The following is a 17,310-nucleotide window of genomic DNA, read 5'->3' as shown; positions in this document are numbered from 1 at the left end:
GAGTGGGGAGGGTCAGAGGGAGAAGCAGACTCCCTGCTGAGCAGGGAGCCCCGATGCAGGACTCGATCCCGGGACTCCAGGATCATGACCTGAGCCGAAGGCATTCGCTTAACCAACTGAGCCACCCAGGCACCCAATATCACTATTTAAGACTTTAAATATATCTTTGAATCATAATGTTATAAAAACGTGGAGTTAATTTCATGGCACAATCATTGAAGAGCTGTATCTGCTTCTAAAGATAAACTTAAAAGATAGGACATAAGAGCATAATATCCATAAAAATAAGTTACTCTGGAAGAATTTTCAAAACAGCAGCATGAAAACACAGGCAGGTATGTCTAGTTAAAACATCTTCTAACAGTAACTGTGGCTGAAGGCTGACAATTCATCAAAGAATTTTTCTGAAACCCCTGATTTTTATTTTTTTTTAAGTAAGCTGCACACCCAATGTGGGGCTCGAACACATGAACCCGAGATCAAGAGTCTCATGCTCTATGGACTGACCCAGCCAGGCATCCCTGAAACCCTTAAATTTTAAATTTTGTTCTTAAGACATTAATAAAGATATCAAAAGTCAGTATCAACACAAATTAACCTTATTTTATGTACACTTGAAGTCTCTGAAATGTATGATGTTCTACCAGTGACATCCAGTGGTACACAAATCCTTTGACTTAATTTTAATCAGTTTGTTGAAAAAAATATTGATAATTTTAAAATAATTTCACAAGTGAAAGTACTATTTACAACATAGCTCATTATTACATAGATTTAACCATTTCCTTCAACAAATGATGTGCTCTGAAAAACTAAGTACAGTCAAAACCTGACATAACTAGATTTCTTCTCTATAAAAATGTCACTTGCCCTGTTATTAAATGTCCTGCGGCATCTTTACAAAGAAAATAGCCATTTTTATTCTTTTCATGTCTTGATGACAGATTACAAATACATTTTTACAAAATAAATGCTATTGACAGTTCAAGCTATTCTGTTCTTATTTCTTATAATTGACAATATTCGAGAAAGTTCCAAGCAGGTACAAACTTGATAAGGATAATAAGCAACAGAATTACATTTGGGAGTCCCCAGTAATCTTCAAAGTTTATATAAATCTGAGGTTATAAAGTGGCATCGTTACTTTATATCCACACAAAAACCTGCATATGGATTTTTATAGCAACTTTATTCATAACTGCCAAAATTTGGGTGCAACCTACAGATGTCCTTCTGTGGGTACATTCAGACAATGGAATATTATTCAGTACTAAAAAGAAATTAGTTATTAAGCCATAAAAAGACATAGAGGATCTTTAAATGCATGTTACTAAGTGAAAAAAGCCCATCTGGAAAGGGCAGGAACTTTATTTCATTCAGTGCAGTTTGCACAAAATCTTGCACAAAGCCTCACACATAGGAACTATCCAATCTGTGAGTGAGCAGGTGCATGTACTTTCCTGATGGTCTCTATGTGTTCTTCCTCTAGTACCAGACCAACCTTGATTCTGAGAACTCAATAAATTCCTGATTTTTTAAATGATTGGCTGAGAGGTTTTTGAAAGAGAAGAAAGGAACTGAGTTAAACTCTAAAGTATGGCAGACATTTCATAGAAAAAGAAGGGTTGGTTGTGGGAGCAGGGGGGACGCCACCGCCCCCCCGCCCCGTCCTGCTCCCACAACCAACCGCAGGAGGACGGTTATATGTGACATTCCACGTGGGAAACAACACGAGAAAAGGCAAAGAAAGGAGATTCCTGGCATCTTCTGGGAACATGGAAAAGAACGTCCCAATAGCATGGAGGTTCTTGGAAAAGAGCTGGCCTCAGGCTAGTGAGCAAGGTGAGGCTCCCATCTATACCTGACAGAATGAGAGCCTGTTTTAGGATACTGGGAGAAAACCACTTTTTGAAATGTTTTTTTATTAACCTTCTCTCCTCGTTCTTCATCAGTGGTTCCTGGGAGCGGGCAGGATGTCGAGTGTTCCCTCGGCTATTTCCCCTGTGGGAATATCACCAAGTGCCTGCCTCAGCTACTTCACTGCAACGGAGTGGACGACTGCGGCAACCGGGCTGATGAGGACAACTGCGGTGAGTGAAGCGCCCGCCCGTAGTCACCGCCGGACCCGGGGCGGACGCAGCGAACTGAAGTCGCTGACACATCTCCCAAGGAGAAAAGGGGAAAGAGAAAACTCAGTTGAAATACAAAATAGATGTCACTTAAGGAAATCTTACATTTCTTTTATTAGCTTAAAACATCCATTCTTTTCAATGTGTTAGTCTCACAGCCAATATTTCAGGAAAGTGGTGATTGTGCACATAGTTTTTTATCCCGCAAACCGGTCCAGTGAGCATCTTACCGGCAGAAGGGTGTAGAAACTGAGAATATGGGCTCTGGAGCCAGACTGCCGGGTTTGAACTCGGGTACAACGATAACCAATGATGTAGTCTTGCGAATGTGTTTTAGCCTCTCTTTGCCTCCGTTTTCTCATGTTAGGAAAGGGTTTGGAAACTGACCCTTTGAATTTGGGAAGATTATATGTAAGAGATTAGAAGAAAGAGGCATACAGCAAGTGCTAGTTAAGTGTTAACGGCTATTGCCCTTTCTTATCTTTTGCTGACTACAGTTCTGAAGGACAAAAGAGACCTCCTAGAAAAGAACAAACAATTAAGTCCTCCCTACCTATTACTTAACCAACAATCATATTTATAATCTTGTAAAGCCAACAAGTAGGGCTTCCAGCCAGCAAGAATATCTGGAAAACTTGGCTTTGGGTTAGAATTTTGTTCAAATTTCTGAAGCCTCAAAAACACAAATGTATAAAAGAACTTCAGTTGGCTGGATTTGACTCACTAGGAAAATGGGCTTTGGTTAATAATGTAAATATAATAAGATTTCTCACTCATGGAGAAATAAGGTACTATTTTTGGAGGACAAAAACAGGCATGACGATTTGAAGTGCTGTCTAAATAATACATTGAGGAGGACTTGATGTCTTCACTCCCTGAAGTATTAGAGACTTTTTAAGGCACGACTTTGAAGGAGTTAACTCTTCAATGTTTGGAACATTGTCTCTAGATGGTGGAGGTTAACTCAAAACACACTTTCTAAACTGGTGAGCTTAAGCTAAAATTGCCTTTGATTTGGATGGCTATACATATGTGTTTTCTTCTTTAAAAATATATTTTTAAATATATATGCGTGATTATAATTAAATATATATTAGATACAAGTATATATAAATATAAAATTTTATATGTAATATAAAAATATATACTCTATCTTGTTAAAATACCTGAATACTGAACAAATTAAAAAAAGAAGAAGAAAAGAAAACAGTGTTCTGCCCACTGCCAGCCACTCTCAAGCTGCGAGCAGTTCAGATAGAGAAAGTGGCTTCAGGGCTTCCCACCAGTGGAAATGTTGGCAGGAAGCAGGAAAAAACTTCGTGCAACAGGAAATTTGCCACCAAAAGTAGTTTCTCAGTGAAAAAAAAGCTTGGGAGTTCCTGCTTGAGTGCTAAATTTAAAGAAACCAAGTAACAAAAGTAACAATCCTCACCGTGATACTTAGTTACTCAAGTTTCTCAGGATTTACCATCCAGCAAATTCAGATGTGGAGATCAGGCTCGGGAGATCTGGACTTCAGTTCTGGCTATGAAGAGGGTTAAAATGGCTGTTTTCTGCTCTGTGAAATGAGAATAATAAAAGGATCTGTGACCACCCAGTCTTCAAAAGATTCAATGAGATCCTGTATCTAAGATGCTCAGCCCAGTACTTGACACCTAATTAGCATTCAGTAAATGTTAAGTTGTGTATCAGTGAGCTGTTATTATTACAAACTTAGTGACATAAGAAGTAATCATCTATTTCGCTGGCCATTCGGTGGGTCAACAACTCAGCTCAGTTGGACTTTCTCAGGCATCTGCGGTTATCTGTGGATCAGCTTTGTCGTCATGCCTGGGACCTCGGCTGAGATAACCAGAGTGACTCAGCTCCAGAGTGGTCCTCCCGCAGGTCAAGCCAAGCTTGTTCCCGCAGTAGAGACATGGCACTCAGGAGTGAACTGGAAGCGTACAAGGCCTCTTGACACCTAGGCTCAAAAACGGCGCACTCGCCCCACGTCCTTGCCGAAGCGAGTCACAAGGTCGGCCATGTTTCAAGGGGTCAAATGGGCCCCTACCCCTGCTAAGAGGGGCTGCAAAGGCACACTGCCAGGGGCTTGCGCAGAGGGAAGGCAGGGACTGCAGCCTCTTCTGCAAATTCTACCACGGGTGCTATTATGATTGCTTTTCCCACAAGCATTGATATTAACTCTCAATGACTCAGAGTCCCCACGTGGTGACTTTAGGAAGTCCTGTTAGTTAAACAATTTAAATATCTCTAGGAACAACCATGGTTTGTCTATTTACTTATTGAAACAGCAGCTCATATTTGAAGGAATGATATTTTTCCATACGCTTGCTTTTGTAGTTACATGTTCATACAAGTAGATGTGTGTGTGCCTGTGTGTGGGTCGGTGGGTGCACGTGTATCCTATTGATTATGGGATAGTCAGGAGGTGGGTAAGTTTTCCCACATCTCCTGAAAATGTAATTATAGTTTATTGGGGGGGGGAAGGTAAACTGTGTAGATTTGTAGATTTGCACCTTAATTATGTTAGTTATCCTGATTAATTATCTTGGTGAATTTTAATAGAGAGAATACAACAGAGAAAATATTAAGGCCTATTCCTTTATACTTAGAATTTGAGTTCTGGTGACAAGGATGGACTTAACTCTTGTGAAAACAATACCAATCGGAATAAAAGTCGGGTTAGAGATGTATCCACCCATCATGGTTTCTTCTTTTTCCACCTCTTTGACTTTTTCTCCCTCCCAGTCTTTATTCAGCTCTCTGGATCTGAGAGCCATTCTCTCTCATTCCATCTTATCGTTTCCATGTGTCTCCCCACTTCCATTCTGCCCCCGTAACTGTCCCCATCCCTTTTTTCACTCTCTCTCAACTTCCCTTTCATGCTTGTCTTTTCCTCTATTCTTTTCTCTCTCAAACGGAGTCTATCACAATATTCATAAATTAGACTTTAATTATCATTTCGCTCACCTCATTAAGTTTATAAACTGGTTGTTAAATAGATTTTAATATCTTTACCTCCAAAGAAAAAAACCCAAGCAGTTGCTTTTAATTTCTATGTGGCACTCAATAGATACCTGCCACCCCTACTGCACCCTTGGGCTGTGTATCCCAGAATAGTGGCTTGTATTTTATTGTAAGTAGACTCTGAGGTTCAAGAAAATCTTGGCGGGGGGGGGGGCCTGGGTGGCTCAGTCGTTAAGCCTCTGCCTTCGTCTCGGGTCATGATTCCAGGGTCCTGGGATCGAGTCCCGCATCGGGCTCCCTGCTCAGCAGGAAGCCTGCTTCTCCCTCTCCCACTCCCCCTGCTGGTGTTCCCTCTCTCGCTGTGTCTCTCTCTGTCAAATAAATAAATAAAATCTTTAAAAAAAAAAAGAAAGAAAATCTTCAGGGGGTTCTGTGAATTCCCTGGAAACTATAAAATGCTGTATATTTGTGCACATGTAGACTTTCAATAAAAAGTATCCATAACATCAAACCTTTGCAAAAGGTTTTATAGTTTTTAAAAGGCAAAAAAGATTCCTAATCCCTGTCATTGACTAAAACAGAAATCTCCTAAAAAACGATTTAATCCTGAGTTGGAATCAATTTCCCCCAATTAGCACTCAGAATTCACTCGTGTAAAATTATTATATTGTCAGTAGTTTACAAAAATAATCACAACAATAATGACTTTTCCTTACCTTCTTTGATTTCTCTTTAAATAGAAACAGAATTGTTGGAAGATTCCTCAACCAGGCATCAGAAAGCTCAGGCTCAGATCCTAGAAGTGCCTCTTTCTGTATGTTGTTACCTGCCTGGGCAAATCATTTTTTGGCTCAGTCCCATTTTCCTTATTTGTGAGATTGGAATAATAAATTTGTTGTGAGAATTAAGTGAATTACATGTATCTATATCTATCTATCTATCAGGGAATCAATCTGTGCAGATCAGATTATTGACCCCTATATTCAGTAGTTACTCTCGAGTTTACATCTTTTTAATTCGATCCCAGGAATTGCTTATATTTGACTGGACTTCAAAACAGGGAAATCCTGGTCTGTATGTATGAAGGGAAGTGTGAAACAAGTTGAGTCAAAATAGTATAAGCAATCTGTTCTGAAAGTTTTACTAATTTGTTGTCTTAAGGACCTCTGACATGAGCAGGGAATTCATTCATAAAAATAAAATATTCAGGTCACAGATGAAATAACTCAAGTTCTAGCTATAGATGTATATAAAGACCTTAAATTTTGGCATATGAAAATGAACAGCATTTTGTTTAATCAAAAATACTAATTAAAAATACAAGTGACATTTGAAAAGCAATTAATATTAAAATGTTTTTATTAGACCAAAAAGAGTATACTATTTTAAAACCTCCTTTATTCACCATTGCCAACATTTGAAAACCCTCAAATCTAGTTTTGGAAATATGGGTGAAATCATAATCTCTTCTTATGAAAACATGTCTATGTAACAAATACTATGTTAAACTATTACTGGTTTTATGTCAGAAATATATCTCTTGGGCGCCTGGGTGGCTCAGTCGTTAAGTGTCTACCTTCAGCTCAGGTCATGATCCCAGGGTCCTGGGATTGAGTCCCGCATTGGGCTCCCTGCTCAGTGGGGAGCCTGCTTCTCCCTCTGCCTCTCTCTCTCTCTCTCTCTCTCTCTCTCTCTCTCTCTGTCTCTTATGAATAAATAAATAAAATCTTTTTTTAAAAAAAGAAAAGAAATATATCTCTCCTGAAATTCATCTAGACCAGCGAATCTCCCCGTGTAGTTCTGGACCAAACTCCTCAGCATTAGCCACGAAGTTAAGAATGCAAGTTCTCAGGCCCCAGACCAGCCCGGGTGAATCCGAAACTCAGCCAGTGGCTGAACAATGTTTCTGCAAGCTCTTTAAGTCATTCCGACGCACACTACACTTTGAGAACCACTGACCGACACCCAAGCGAGCAGAAAATAAGGAATACACGTGAAATAGGAACATCAGTAGAAATAAACGAGAATCAAGTGTTCCATGGTATGCCAGCATGCTCATTTGCTAACAAACTCCATTATCATTATAATCAAATGTGTTCGTTTCTGTAAGAAACCCTGACACTGCATTGGTTGCAGTCATCTAGAAATACATATATTAAAAAAAAATTGAACTCTGGTCAAAACCTCAACCATGGTCAGCTGACACGCTGTTGCTGTCCATGGGTGAGTAGGCTAGGACATCCCAGGAAGGATAACAGAATTTCACCACCACCTTTAGGGCCCCGGGTGATAAAAATGATGAAATGCAGTTATTTCTCTTGTATCTTATTACCGAATCCCCTTCACCAGCTGTGGGTTGTTTTTTTTTTTTCCTTCTTCTCATTTTATAGTGTCTGGGTAATTTGTGTTCCCCTGGCTGTTCATTTTTAAGATATTCATGTTTATATTCTGTTTAATGCCAATTAAATTAAGTCAGAAAGTTGGTTCTTTTCAAAATATGTAAATCTCATGCATATTTGAATAAGCATCATTAAATATATTTATAATCACATAAAATACAGTATCTTAACATATAAATTAAAGAAAAACCCACAGCTAAAAATCAATTTTAGAGGGATCATTTACGACTTAACAGCATATTGCCAAATAAAAAAATTTTTTGTAATGGAAGGGGACTACTTTTCCTTAATTAGAACTTTTAAGATATATCCAAAAACATACCTCCAAGCTACTTAACATTGACACTAATAATAATTATTAAAATAGAAAAGTAAGTCAAATCAAAATAGTAGTAATAAAATTTAGCAGAGTCACCAAGAAAATGAAACACCATTAAATAAATTAAACTGATTCCTCATGTATTGAACTGGAATATGAACTAAATATATTTGGAAAAAAAATACAACCTTTGTATTATCACAGGCATTTTAAAGAAGCACTCTGATTTGGCTATTGAATTCCCAGTTTTCTTTTAAAAAATAATTTCTCGATAATGGGATAGTTTACTGAATATAAAAATAAAATAAAATGTCTCAGTATAAAAAATATAACACATCTACTCACTGAACATTTTTCATGGACACAATGCAAACAAAAGCAATAGATTTAAAGTTTTCCACTGCATTCACAAAAATCCCTTTCTTCCTAAAATATTTGGGCAATACAGAATTCATAGACATATACAGACACACATTTGTCAAAATCAATTGCACCATTTTTATAACTTTGATCCTTACTGATAAGCTTCAATATGAAAATGAACAATTTTTCCCCTGAGTTATACCATTTGATATATTCCCACACAATTTTCCATATGTTTTTGCCATGTATCACTAACCCATTTTTCTTCTCAGAACTGTCACAGATGCGATCAAACAAGGCTAGGGACCAAAAAAAAAAAAAAAAAAAAAACTTCAGGAATCATTAGAGCAGTATTTGTTGCAAGAATGACAAATCAAAAAAAGTGGGACCTTTCGCTTTTTCAGCTAAAACTCTCAGATACTTGGGAGAATACATCTGGGTAAATACTGAGGGAATTGGATTAGAAAAAGGTGAAACCTTCACCGAGAAATCATTTATGTCCATTTTAAACTGAGTACTAACTCAGTAGTAAAAATGAAATAATAAAGTAGAATCAAATTCTCAGATACTATGGCATTTATTCACTACCTCTAGATTCTTATTTAAAAAGAACTCCGGGGCACCTGGGTGGCTCAGTTGGTTAAGCGACTGCCTTCAGCTCAGGTCATGATCCTGGAGTCCCGGGATCGAGTCCCACATCGGGCTTCCTGCTCAGCAGGGAGTCTGCTTCTCCCTCTGACCCTCTTCCCTCTCGTGCTTTCTATCTCTCATTCTCTCTCTCTCTCTCTGAAATAAATAAATAAAATCTTTAAAAAAATAAAAATAAAAAGAACTCTGCATTTCCAGATTAGAAATTTGCTAGCATTCCTTCTTTTGTATTATAAGCAGATGGTCATACAAAGAGGGCTCTCCGTCGAAGTCACATCAACCCACCTCATCCCCCTATTGGAGCCAAGTTGAATTACTCTACCATGAGGACCCAAGCTCTGATACCATCCCTCAGTAGATTCTTTTTTTTTTAATGTTTTATTTATTTATTCATGAGAGTCAGAGAGAGAGAGAGAGAGGGAGGCAGAGGGAGAAGCAGGCTCCCTGCCTAGCAGGGAGCCCGATTCGGGACTCGATCCCAGGACCCTGGGATCATGACCTGAGCCAAAGGCAGACGCTTAACCATCTGAGCCACCCAGGTGCCCCCCTCAGTAGATTCTTTGAACATTCCTCACTTTAGCAGAGGAAAAGGATGTCTACAGGAAAAAAGATGAAGACATTTGTTATTCTGTTTCCATGTTAGTATTTCTATCATCCACAGGGGAAATAGAAATCTCTTCTAATACATTTTGAGTGGTGTAGTAGGCTAGTATCTGCTAAAAATTCATGTCCACCTACAACCTCAGAATGTGACCTTATTTGGAAATAAGGTCTTTGCAGATGTAATGAAGGTAAGGAGTTTCTGGTTTCCCCCAGATTCTGCTGCCTAGGGAGAAGGGAGGGCAAGAAGACCCTTCCATTCTCTCCTTCTCTGGTCCAGGTATCTTGTGCAGATGAGGAACAGCAAAGCCCGCCCTCCTTTTTTGTTTTTCCAAATCTCAATGCTCAAATATAGGCCTTTGAAAATCAATTGCTAAGAATTTGACTCCTTTTGTTATCTGCAAGCTTCTGCTTGTCCTTTCCCCAAGGTAATGAAAGTGGAAAAATTTAGCTGCCTGCTGTAGGTAAAAGGACAGAGAATGCAAAAAATTCAAGGGAAGAAAAACTTTGTTAATACCCCAAAATATTTTCCTGTCACTGGCTTGACACTTCCTAACCTATGAGAATTAGATACACAGTATTTATTTACGAGTGTGATGGTGATAACATATATTTTTAAATTTTAAAAAGATGTTAAGAACGTTTGAAGTGTATTCAAGGACTCCTTTAATTTGTAACTGAGCCTGAATTGAAAATTCTGGAACATCAAATATTCCTTCATTTCCTAAATACAGCTTTTTATCCAGGTGTCAGAATGATGGCAATGCCAGGAAGTTTGATGTAGAACTTAGCTCTTCTCACTTTAGAATATTCCACTTAAAGTTGGTGACTTACCTTTTTTAAGGTTAAAAATGCAAGAGGAAAAGTGACATGGGTCATGAGTATGTATTAATATACAAGCATGCATTGTATGCTCAAAAATACGTGGTTTTCGATCTCTTATTCTCAAAATAGAATGGGCACTACCTAAGTAGCTGAACCCTTGACTTTTCTATACAGACAAACCTCAGTTTATTTTTTTAAGCTTTTATTTAAATTCCAGTTAGTTAACATACAGTGTAGTATGGATTCAACACCTGTAATTCAACACTTCCATACAACACCTGGTGCTCATCACCACAAGTGCCCTCCTGAATCCCCATCACCTATTTCACCCATCCCCACCCACCTCCCGTCTGGTGATCATCAGTTTGTTCTCTACAGTCAAGAGTCTGTTTCTCGGTTTGCTCCTCTCTTTTTTTCCCCCTTTGCTTGACAAACCTCAATTCATTTTTTTTTTTAAGATTTTACTTATTTGTCAGAGAAAGAGAGAGAGAGAGCACAAGCAGGGGGAGTTGCAGGCAGAGGGAGAAGCAGATTCCCTGCTGAGCAAGGAGCCAGATGCGGGACTCGATTCCAGGACCCTGGGATCATGACCTGAGCTGATGGCAGACGCTTAACCGACTGAGCCACCCAGGCTTCCCGACAAACCTCAATTTAACCTCACTGTTTATCCAACAATGTTTAACAATGTTTGGGTTAACTTCACCAAAACTTCCATCTCAGAGCACTTCCTACTAGATAGGCCACAAAGGACAGTTTCTTTAGTGGCCTTAATTTCCTTTAAAATAGGCCCAAGATAACGTCACACACCTTAATTTCTTCAGAGTTGCGTCCAAAGGTATTAAAAGCCTACAAACAGGCTACTGCATTCTTTCCAGCAAACTACTATTGTCACATAGTTAGCTGGGAGAATTGTTCTGCCTGGCCAGCCAGCAGTCCAAAGGTTTATTCTAATGGCCCTGGGCACCTTTACTTTGGGGATCATTACTTTCTGAGAAAAAGATTCTCCATTTATCCCAAGAATGGGTGCTGAGAATTGAGTAAATGTCTAAGAATCAGGAATGCCCCACTTTACGTAAATCCAAACTTTATAAATTATTCATTCATTAGTCAATAAGCAGGTATGCTCTGTAACCCATGGGACTTAACGCCTTCATTTGAACAAAAGACAAGACCGTTCAGTGCAGCATCCTTATATCCTCCTTTGTTCTGGCCTCCTCTCAGAGACTCAAGTCCCTTAACTTTTGATTATTCAAAACCCAAATATCAAAGGAGTGGCTCCTGCAAATCTGTGCGAACTTTTGGGAAGGCAGGTCTCAGAACTAGCTGCAGCATTGTCCTGGGGGCTGGTGAGAGGCGCTAGAGTTCTGAGCTCCACCCTCTGAAATGCTGAACTTGTAGGTGGTACAGGAGCCCAGAAATCTGCGTTTAACGAACACAGCAGATGAATATCACACCCGTTAACATCTCCTTTTTTAAGATTTTATTTATTTATTTGACAGAGAGAGACACAGCGAGAGAAAGAGCACAAGCAGGGGGAGTGGGAGAGGGAGAAACAGGCTTCCCACTGAGCAAGGAGGCCCACACGGGGCTCAATCCCAGGACCGCGGGATCATGACCTGAGCCGAAGGCAGACACTTAACGGCTGAGCCACCCAGGCACCCCACACTCATTAACATTTTGAAATGATTCACTTTCCCATGCATAGACAATTTTATTGCCATATTCAGAACACCTAGAAAGTGATTAATCAGTGCACAGCAGCAGTTTTCAAACTTGAGCAGGCCAGCAGATCAGGCTTGTTAAAACCTAGATGGCTCGGCCCCATCTCCAGTTTCAGATTCAATGCCCCTGGAGTGTGGCTCAAGAATATGCTTTTCTTCCAAGTCCCCAAGTGATGCTGATGCTGCTGGTCCTGGATCTACGTTTTGAAAACCAGTGATCTAGGCATACTCTTTCTTATGCAAATGCAAAAGCAAACACTTTCCAAAATGTATGGCGTCTTATAACAAGAATTCAACAAAATTCAAGATATTTCTTTAATGCCTGACTTCTCCTTTCCTCCTGCCAGCATGCATTATTAATCCTAAGTGGAGATATAGGACGCAGTATTTCTAAACATATTTCACCACAGAGCTCTCTTCTCATGGAGAAACCCAGGAAACTATTTGAGGAAAGCCTGATAATAGCACCATAGCAATTTAGTGCATTCAAGAAACTTGGACCTGGGGCGTACCTGGCTGGCTCAGTCAGTGGGGCATGCAACTCTTGATCTCAGGGTCGTGAGTTCAAGCCCCATGTTGGGTATGGAGCCTACCTAAAATAAATAAAAACATATTTTAAAAAAAGAAGAAAGAAAAGAAACTTGGGCCTTTCCCATTCACGTCCAGACCTCATCCCTTGAACCTCCACCCCTGCCCCGCACCCCACACCAGTGCCAGGAGAATCTGAGAACACGGGCGGGAGAGGTGCCTTGTCCAGAATTCTCATTGATGTGTAATCCAGTTTTCCATAAAACTAAATTATAACAAACACTTGGTGCAAGCGAAATAATGTTTTAGTATTTCCTATACCACATTTTAAATATGCTAAAAAGTACTCTGTAGTCACTGAAGTATATAAAAAATGCTTAAGTTTCTAAGATTATTTCCTACTATACTCTCATAAGGAGATAAAATACACATATAAATAAGCATAGTATGAAACAGATTACAGTAAGTATAATAAGAAAGATATAAGCAACGTGCCCTTAAATGAGGGACCACTTGCATTAGTCTTATTTAAGTGTTTGGACTACTCATTATTTATTAACAGTCAGCAATTTTGCTAAAGGAAAAGAAATATGCTTCCTCTGATTGACAGGATTTTTCTGTTACAAAATCAAGCTGTGTTCCACCACATGTGGGAAGGGCTGTAGCTGACCGGGGTGAATTTCCTAATGCAGTTCTCCCAAACCTTGGCTCTAAGACTCAGCTGGGACACCTATGAAAAATATAGATCCCTAGACCCCCTACTGACCACGTAAATCAGAATGTCCAATGGAAGAGACTGGAAAACTGTGTTTTCGGTAAGTGCCCCAGTTCCCAAATTTTACTGTAGAAGAAGAGACTGGATTTTCTCTGAAGTGTGTTTGAGGATAGAGCCTCATTCATTCATTCATTCATTCACTCAGCGAATATCTACTGAGCCCATGCAGCATGCACACCAGATTTTTCTTGGTCTGTGTCATTAATTTTTATCCACACTGTGTTAAATAACAAATATTCAACTGAATAAATTGATCAATTGGCTTTATTTAATGATTCATGAATCAAGCAGCATCCAAGCTAGCAGGTAGAAAGAAGCTCTGTTGAGCCATAGAAAAGGAAAGGTTTCTAGGGGCACCTGGGTGGCTCAGTCGGTTAAGCGTCTGCCTTTGGCTGAGGTCATGATCCCAGAGTCCTGCGATTGAGCCCTGAATTGGGCTCCCTGTTCAGTGGAGAGTCTGCTTCTCCCTCTCCCTCCGCCCCTCTCCTCCGCTCATGTTCTCTCTCTCAAATAAATAAATAAAATTTAAAAAAAAAGAAAGAAAAGTTTTCTAAAGGCAGAGGGGGAACCAAAAAAAGGAAATTATTAACAAAGAATGCATTGTTTTAGGCAAGGTTGCCCTCCTAAGAGAAACAGAAGGGGGTTATCAGCAGATTACCTCCTAGTGCTAACCGGGAAATTTCAGGTTGGCTGGTTAAAGGTCACATTCCTGGGGAGTTAAGACTGCCGTTAGGTTAGGTATTAAGTCTCGGTTTGCTGATGTGGGGATTAGCACCAGTGACACCATTTGGGGCCTGCTGTCTCCTTTTTAACACTAGCATCATTACATCATTTTTTAGCTAGAAAAATCATTTTTTTAGTAAATATATATCTGTCATCAATGCTGTTCATGCAGCAATACTAACACATAGGAACCCATAACCCCTACCACAGTGTTCTTTGAGGACAGCACTCATTACGCTACCTTGGGATACCTCAAGAGAAATCAGAGAATCAAACTTCAGGGGGATCATTACTCAAGTATGAAAAACCATTCTGCTCACTGCCCCACACGTCCTTAAAAATGAAGGAATTAAAATATAGAAACACACATACCAAAAGCTGTTTTCTTAAAAATGCTAAGTTTCCAATTTTGCAACTTTGGCTACAATTCCTATGTTCTATGTTCCTGCCTTCTGGTGGGAGGAAGTAATGGGTGGGAAGAAGCAAATGCTTTGGGAAGATGGAAGGGAAGGTAAAAGCTAATTACTAAAAAGCTTGTGTGTTTGAAGATGTTGCTGTTGAAAAAAAGATCTCCCTGGAAAAAGGTATGTTCTATCTTGGGGAAGTATAAGCAGGTTTATCCCACTTCCTTCTGCATTCTAAAATTCCCCACATCTATCCTGATATCACCTCTTCTTCTCCTCTTCTTTCACTCCCTTTTTTTCTGTGTGTGTGTTGTGTTGAGGTACAATAAGGTAGAAAGGGAGAGGAAAGGAATAAGATTAAGAAAAAGAAAAGAGGGGCTCCTGGGTTGGCTCGGTCAGTTAAATGTCCAACTCTTGGTTTCAGTTAGGTCATGATCGCAGGGTCCTGGGATTGAGCCCTGCCTAGGGCTCCGTGCTCAGAGGGCAGTCTGCTTGAGGTTCTCTCTTCCTCTCCCTGCCCTTCTCCACCCCCACCCCCCCACTCCTGCTCGCTCTCTCTCTAAAATAAATAAATAAATCTTTTTTTCCCGAGATTTTATTTATTTATTTGAAAGAAAGAGAGAGTGAGCGAGACAGAGAACACAAGCAGGGGGGAGTGAGAGAAGGAGAAGCACGCTCCCTGCTGAGCAGGGAGCCTGATGCGGGGCTCGATCCCAGGACCCTGGGATCATGACCTGAGCTGAAAGTAGTTGCTTAACCACTGAGCCACCCAGGTGCCCCAAATAAATGAATCTTTAAAAAAAGAAAAAGAGAAGCAGCATAAATAACTACACTCTGTGAATTTGTTGGACCTAAATGTTGCAGCCAAGGCCATATACAGTGAACCCCTTAAATTAGAGAGCAATGGTGAGGGACCAAGGATTAGCACAGGGCCCCAAACCCGTGATTTCAAGCACTGCACTGTAAGTTAATGGTAAAAATGCAGCACATTGAAATAGTTCATTTGTAAAAGTTCAGTTCAATACAGGGCCTGCTAAGAACCAGAGTGAATGAAAATCAACATCTACTGGCACTGACCCAACCCCCTAATCTCATAAATTTCCTAGCAGCAGTGAAACACTAACCACAGAAACAGCCCTGTGTTCTGGAATGCTGTCACCTCACCTGATTTCCATTGCTGTTTTCTGAGGTCTGGGTGGATATCTCAGAACGTGAACATGAACATGGGGTGTGTACATCCCCCTCCTACAAAACCAACAAAGCACTGGCAGCCTGCAAGGAGAAATTCTTCAGACCTTTGCAAACCACTTCCTCCCTTGCTCTGTAGATACACAACAAACTTGCTTATAAAAATAATTAATGCCTCATCATAGCCAGAGCCAAATGACTTATCTTACTTGTTTTATTTATGACATTTATAAATATATAAAAATCATTACATAAATATGAAAATTAATTTGTTTTTTAAATTAATTTTTAGTAATATTTTAATGATTTACAATGCTCTCACTTATTCCATAAGTAACAATAGCAATGAACTTAAATTTCAGTTAATAACTACTTCTGGTTGTTATTTTAATGAATCTTTGTATAGCTCACGCAATTCTGATGTAAGAGCCTCAATAATGGAAATGAAATAGACAACAGAAAAATAGGTAGTAAACAGTAATAACTATTTAAAGCTGACATCACGCAAAAGTTGGAATTCTGTTGGTAGACTATCAACTGATAAATCATGTATTTGACTTAGAAAAGAGAATGTGAAAATAATTTTACTGTTTTAACTCTTTAATAATTTTTAGTGTTTCACTTAAACTTCTTAGAAGCAGTTTTTCCACCTGTAAATGGAAATGACAATAATGATCAGATAGAGTTATGTGGACAAAATAAAGTACCTACTACAGTATAGTAGGTATTTGCTAAGCACAAGTTTTCTCAGTGCTAAGTGCTAATATTCAATTTCTCTGCTAAAATGGGGGAATCAAGGGACGCCTGGGTGGCTCAGATGGTTAAGCGTCTGCCTTCGGCTCAGGTCATGATCCCAGGGTCCTGGGATCAAGTCCCACATTGGGCTCCCTGCTCAGAGGGGAGCCTGTTTCTCTCTCTGCCCTCTGCCCCTGCCCCTGATTGTGCTTTCTCTCTCTATCTCTCTCTCTCTCTCTCTAACAAACAAATAAAATCTTTAAAAAAAATTTTTTTAAATAAAATAAAAGGGGGGAATCAAAATCTCTCACAAAATTCTCCTTTCTTATATCTAAAGATATGAACCAAGTTTTTAAAAATAAAAACTTGCCAAAAAGCCAACAAACACAGCCAAACCAGGAAAGGGGGACAAGCCAATGCCCTAAACCAAAACCTGACAGGCAAGGAAACAAACAGAAAATTCTGCACTCAATCTTAGCCAAAAGGCCAAGAAGCAATACAAATAGATAACTTTGGAGCCCAGAAGAGTAGAACATTTTGTAAGGCTCCTGACCCTGTCCCCAGAACCCACATGGGAGATGAAGAAAAATGTTGAAAAGTGTCATCATTTCTGTAGCAAGACCACAAAACTAAACTACAATGAAGCTCAGTTTCAGAAAAAATGCACTGCCTTGTTCTTACTCTTGAGATTCCACTTGAGCTCCCCAAATGCTGTAAATGTCCAATCACACTTAAACCACATTTTAATCCAATAATTCAAAGGGTCTCTGTATCTATCAGGGTTTTAATGCATAAAACAGAACCCATTCTAGGTATGTTAAGCAGAAATCAGATACTTACAAAATTCTCAGTCTGGCTGGGACTGGGCGTCCGCAAAGCTCCCCTTGGTGTCATTGAATCCAACAGCACACCACCTAGCTACAACCCAGAGACTGAGACAGTGGCTACCACCACCACTGCTGATCCTGATGCCCCTACCACTA

General features: G+C 39.6%; 1 protein-coding gene and 1 long non-coding RNA gene across 2 annotated transcripts in view; one reads left to right on the top strand and one right to left on the bottom strand.

Moving 5' to 3' along the window:
* Positions 1 to 17,310, top strand: part of RXFP1 (relaxin family peptide receptor 1) — a 93,198-nt gene that overhangs the window by 31,697 nt on the left and 44,191 nt on the right. Inside the window, exon 2 of the mRNA XM_028104361.2 lies at positions 1,953 to 2,090. Coding sequence (XP_027960162.2) covers positions 1,953 to 2,090 — 138 coding nt within the window. The remainder of the gene's footprint in view (positions 1 to 1,952; positions 2,091 to 17,310) is intronic.
* LOC148164846 (uncharacterized) lies at positions 3,569 to 15,656 on the bottom strand. The gene is made up of 3 exons (XR_015767010.1): positions 15,569 to 15,656; positions 12,487 to 12,567; positions 3,569 to 3,687 (listed from the first exon to the last, which is right to left on the bottom strand). It is a non-coding gene; the product is annotated as an uncharacterized LOC148164846 (long non-coding RNA).

This window comes from Eumetopias jubatus, unplaced genomic scaffold (assembly GCF_037043125.1).
Source record: "Eumetopias jubatus isolate StellerSeaLion01/CBP00866 unplaced genomic scaffold, mEumJub1_p1.0 scaffold_2, whole genome shotgun sequence".
In the NCBI taxonomy this organism is placed as follows: Eukaryota; Metazoa; Chordata; class Mammalia; order Carnivora; family Otariidae; genus Eumetopias; species Eumetopias jubatus.
The sequence above is the reverse complement of the archived record's forward strand: the minus strand, read 5'-3'. Positions and strand labels throughout refer to the sequence as shown.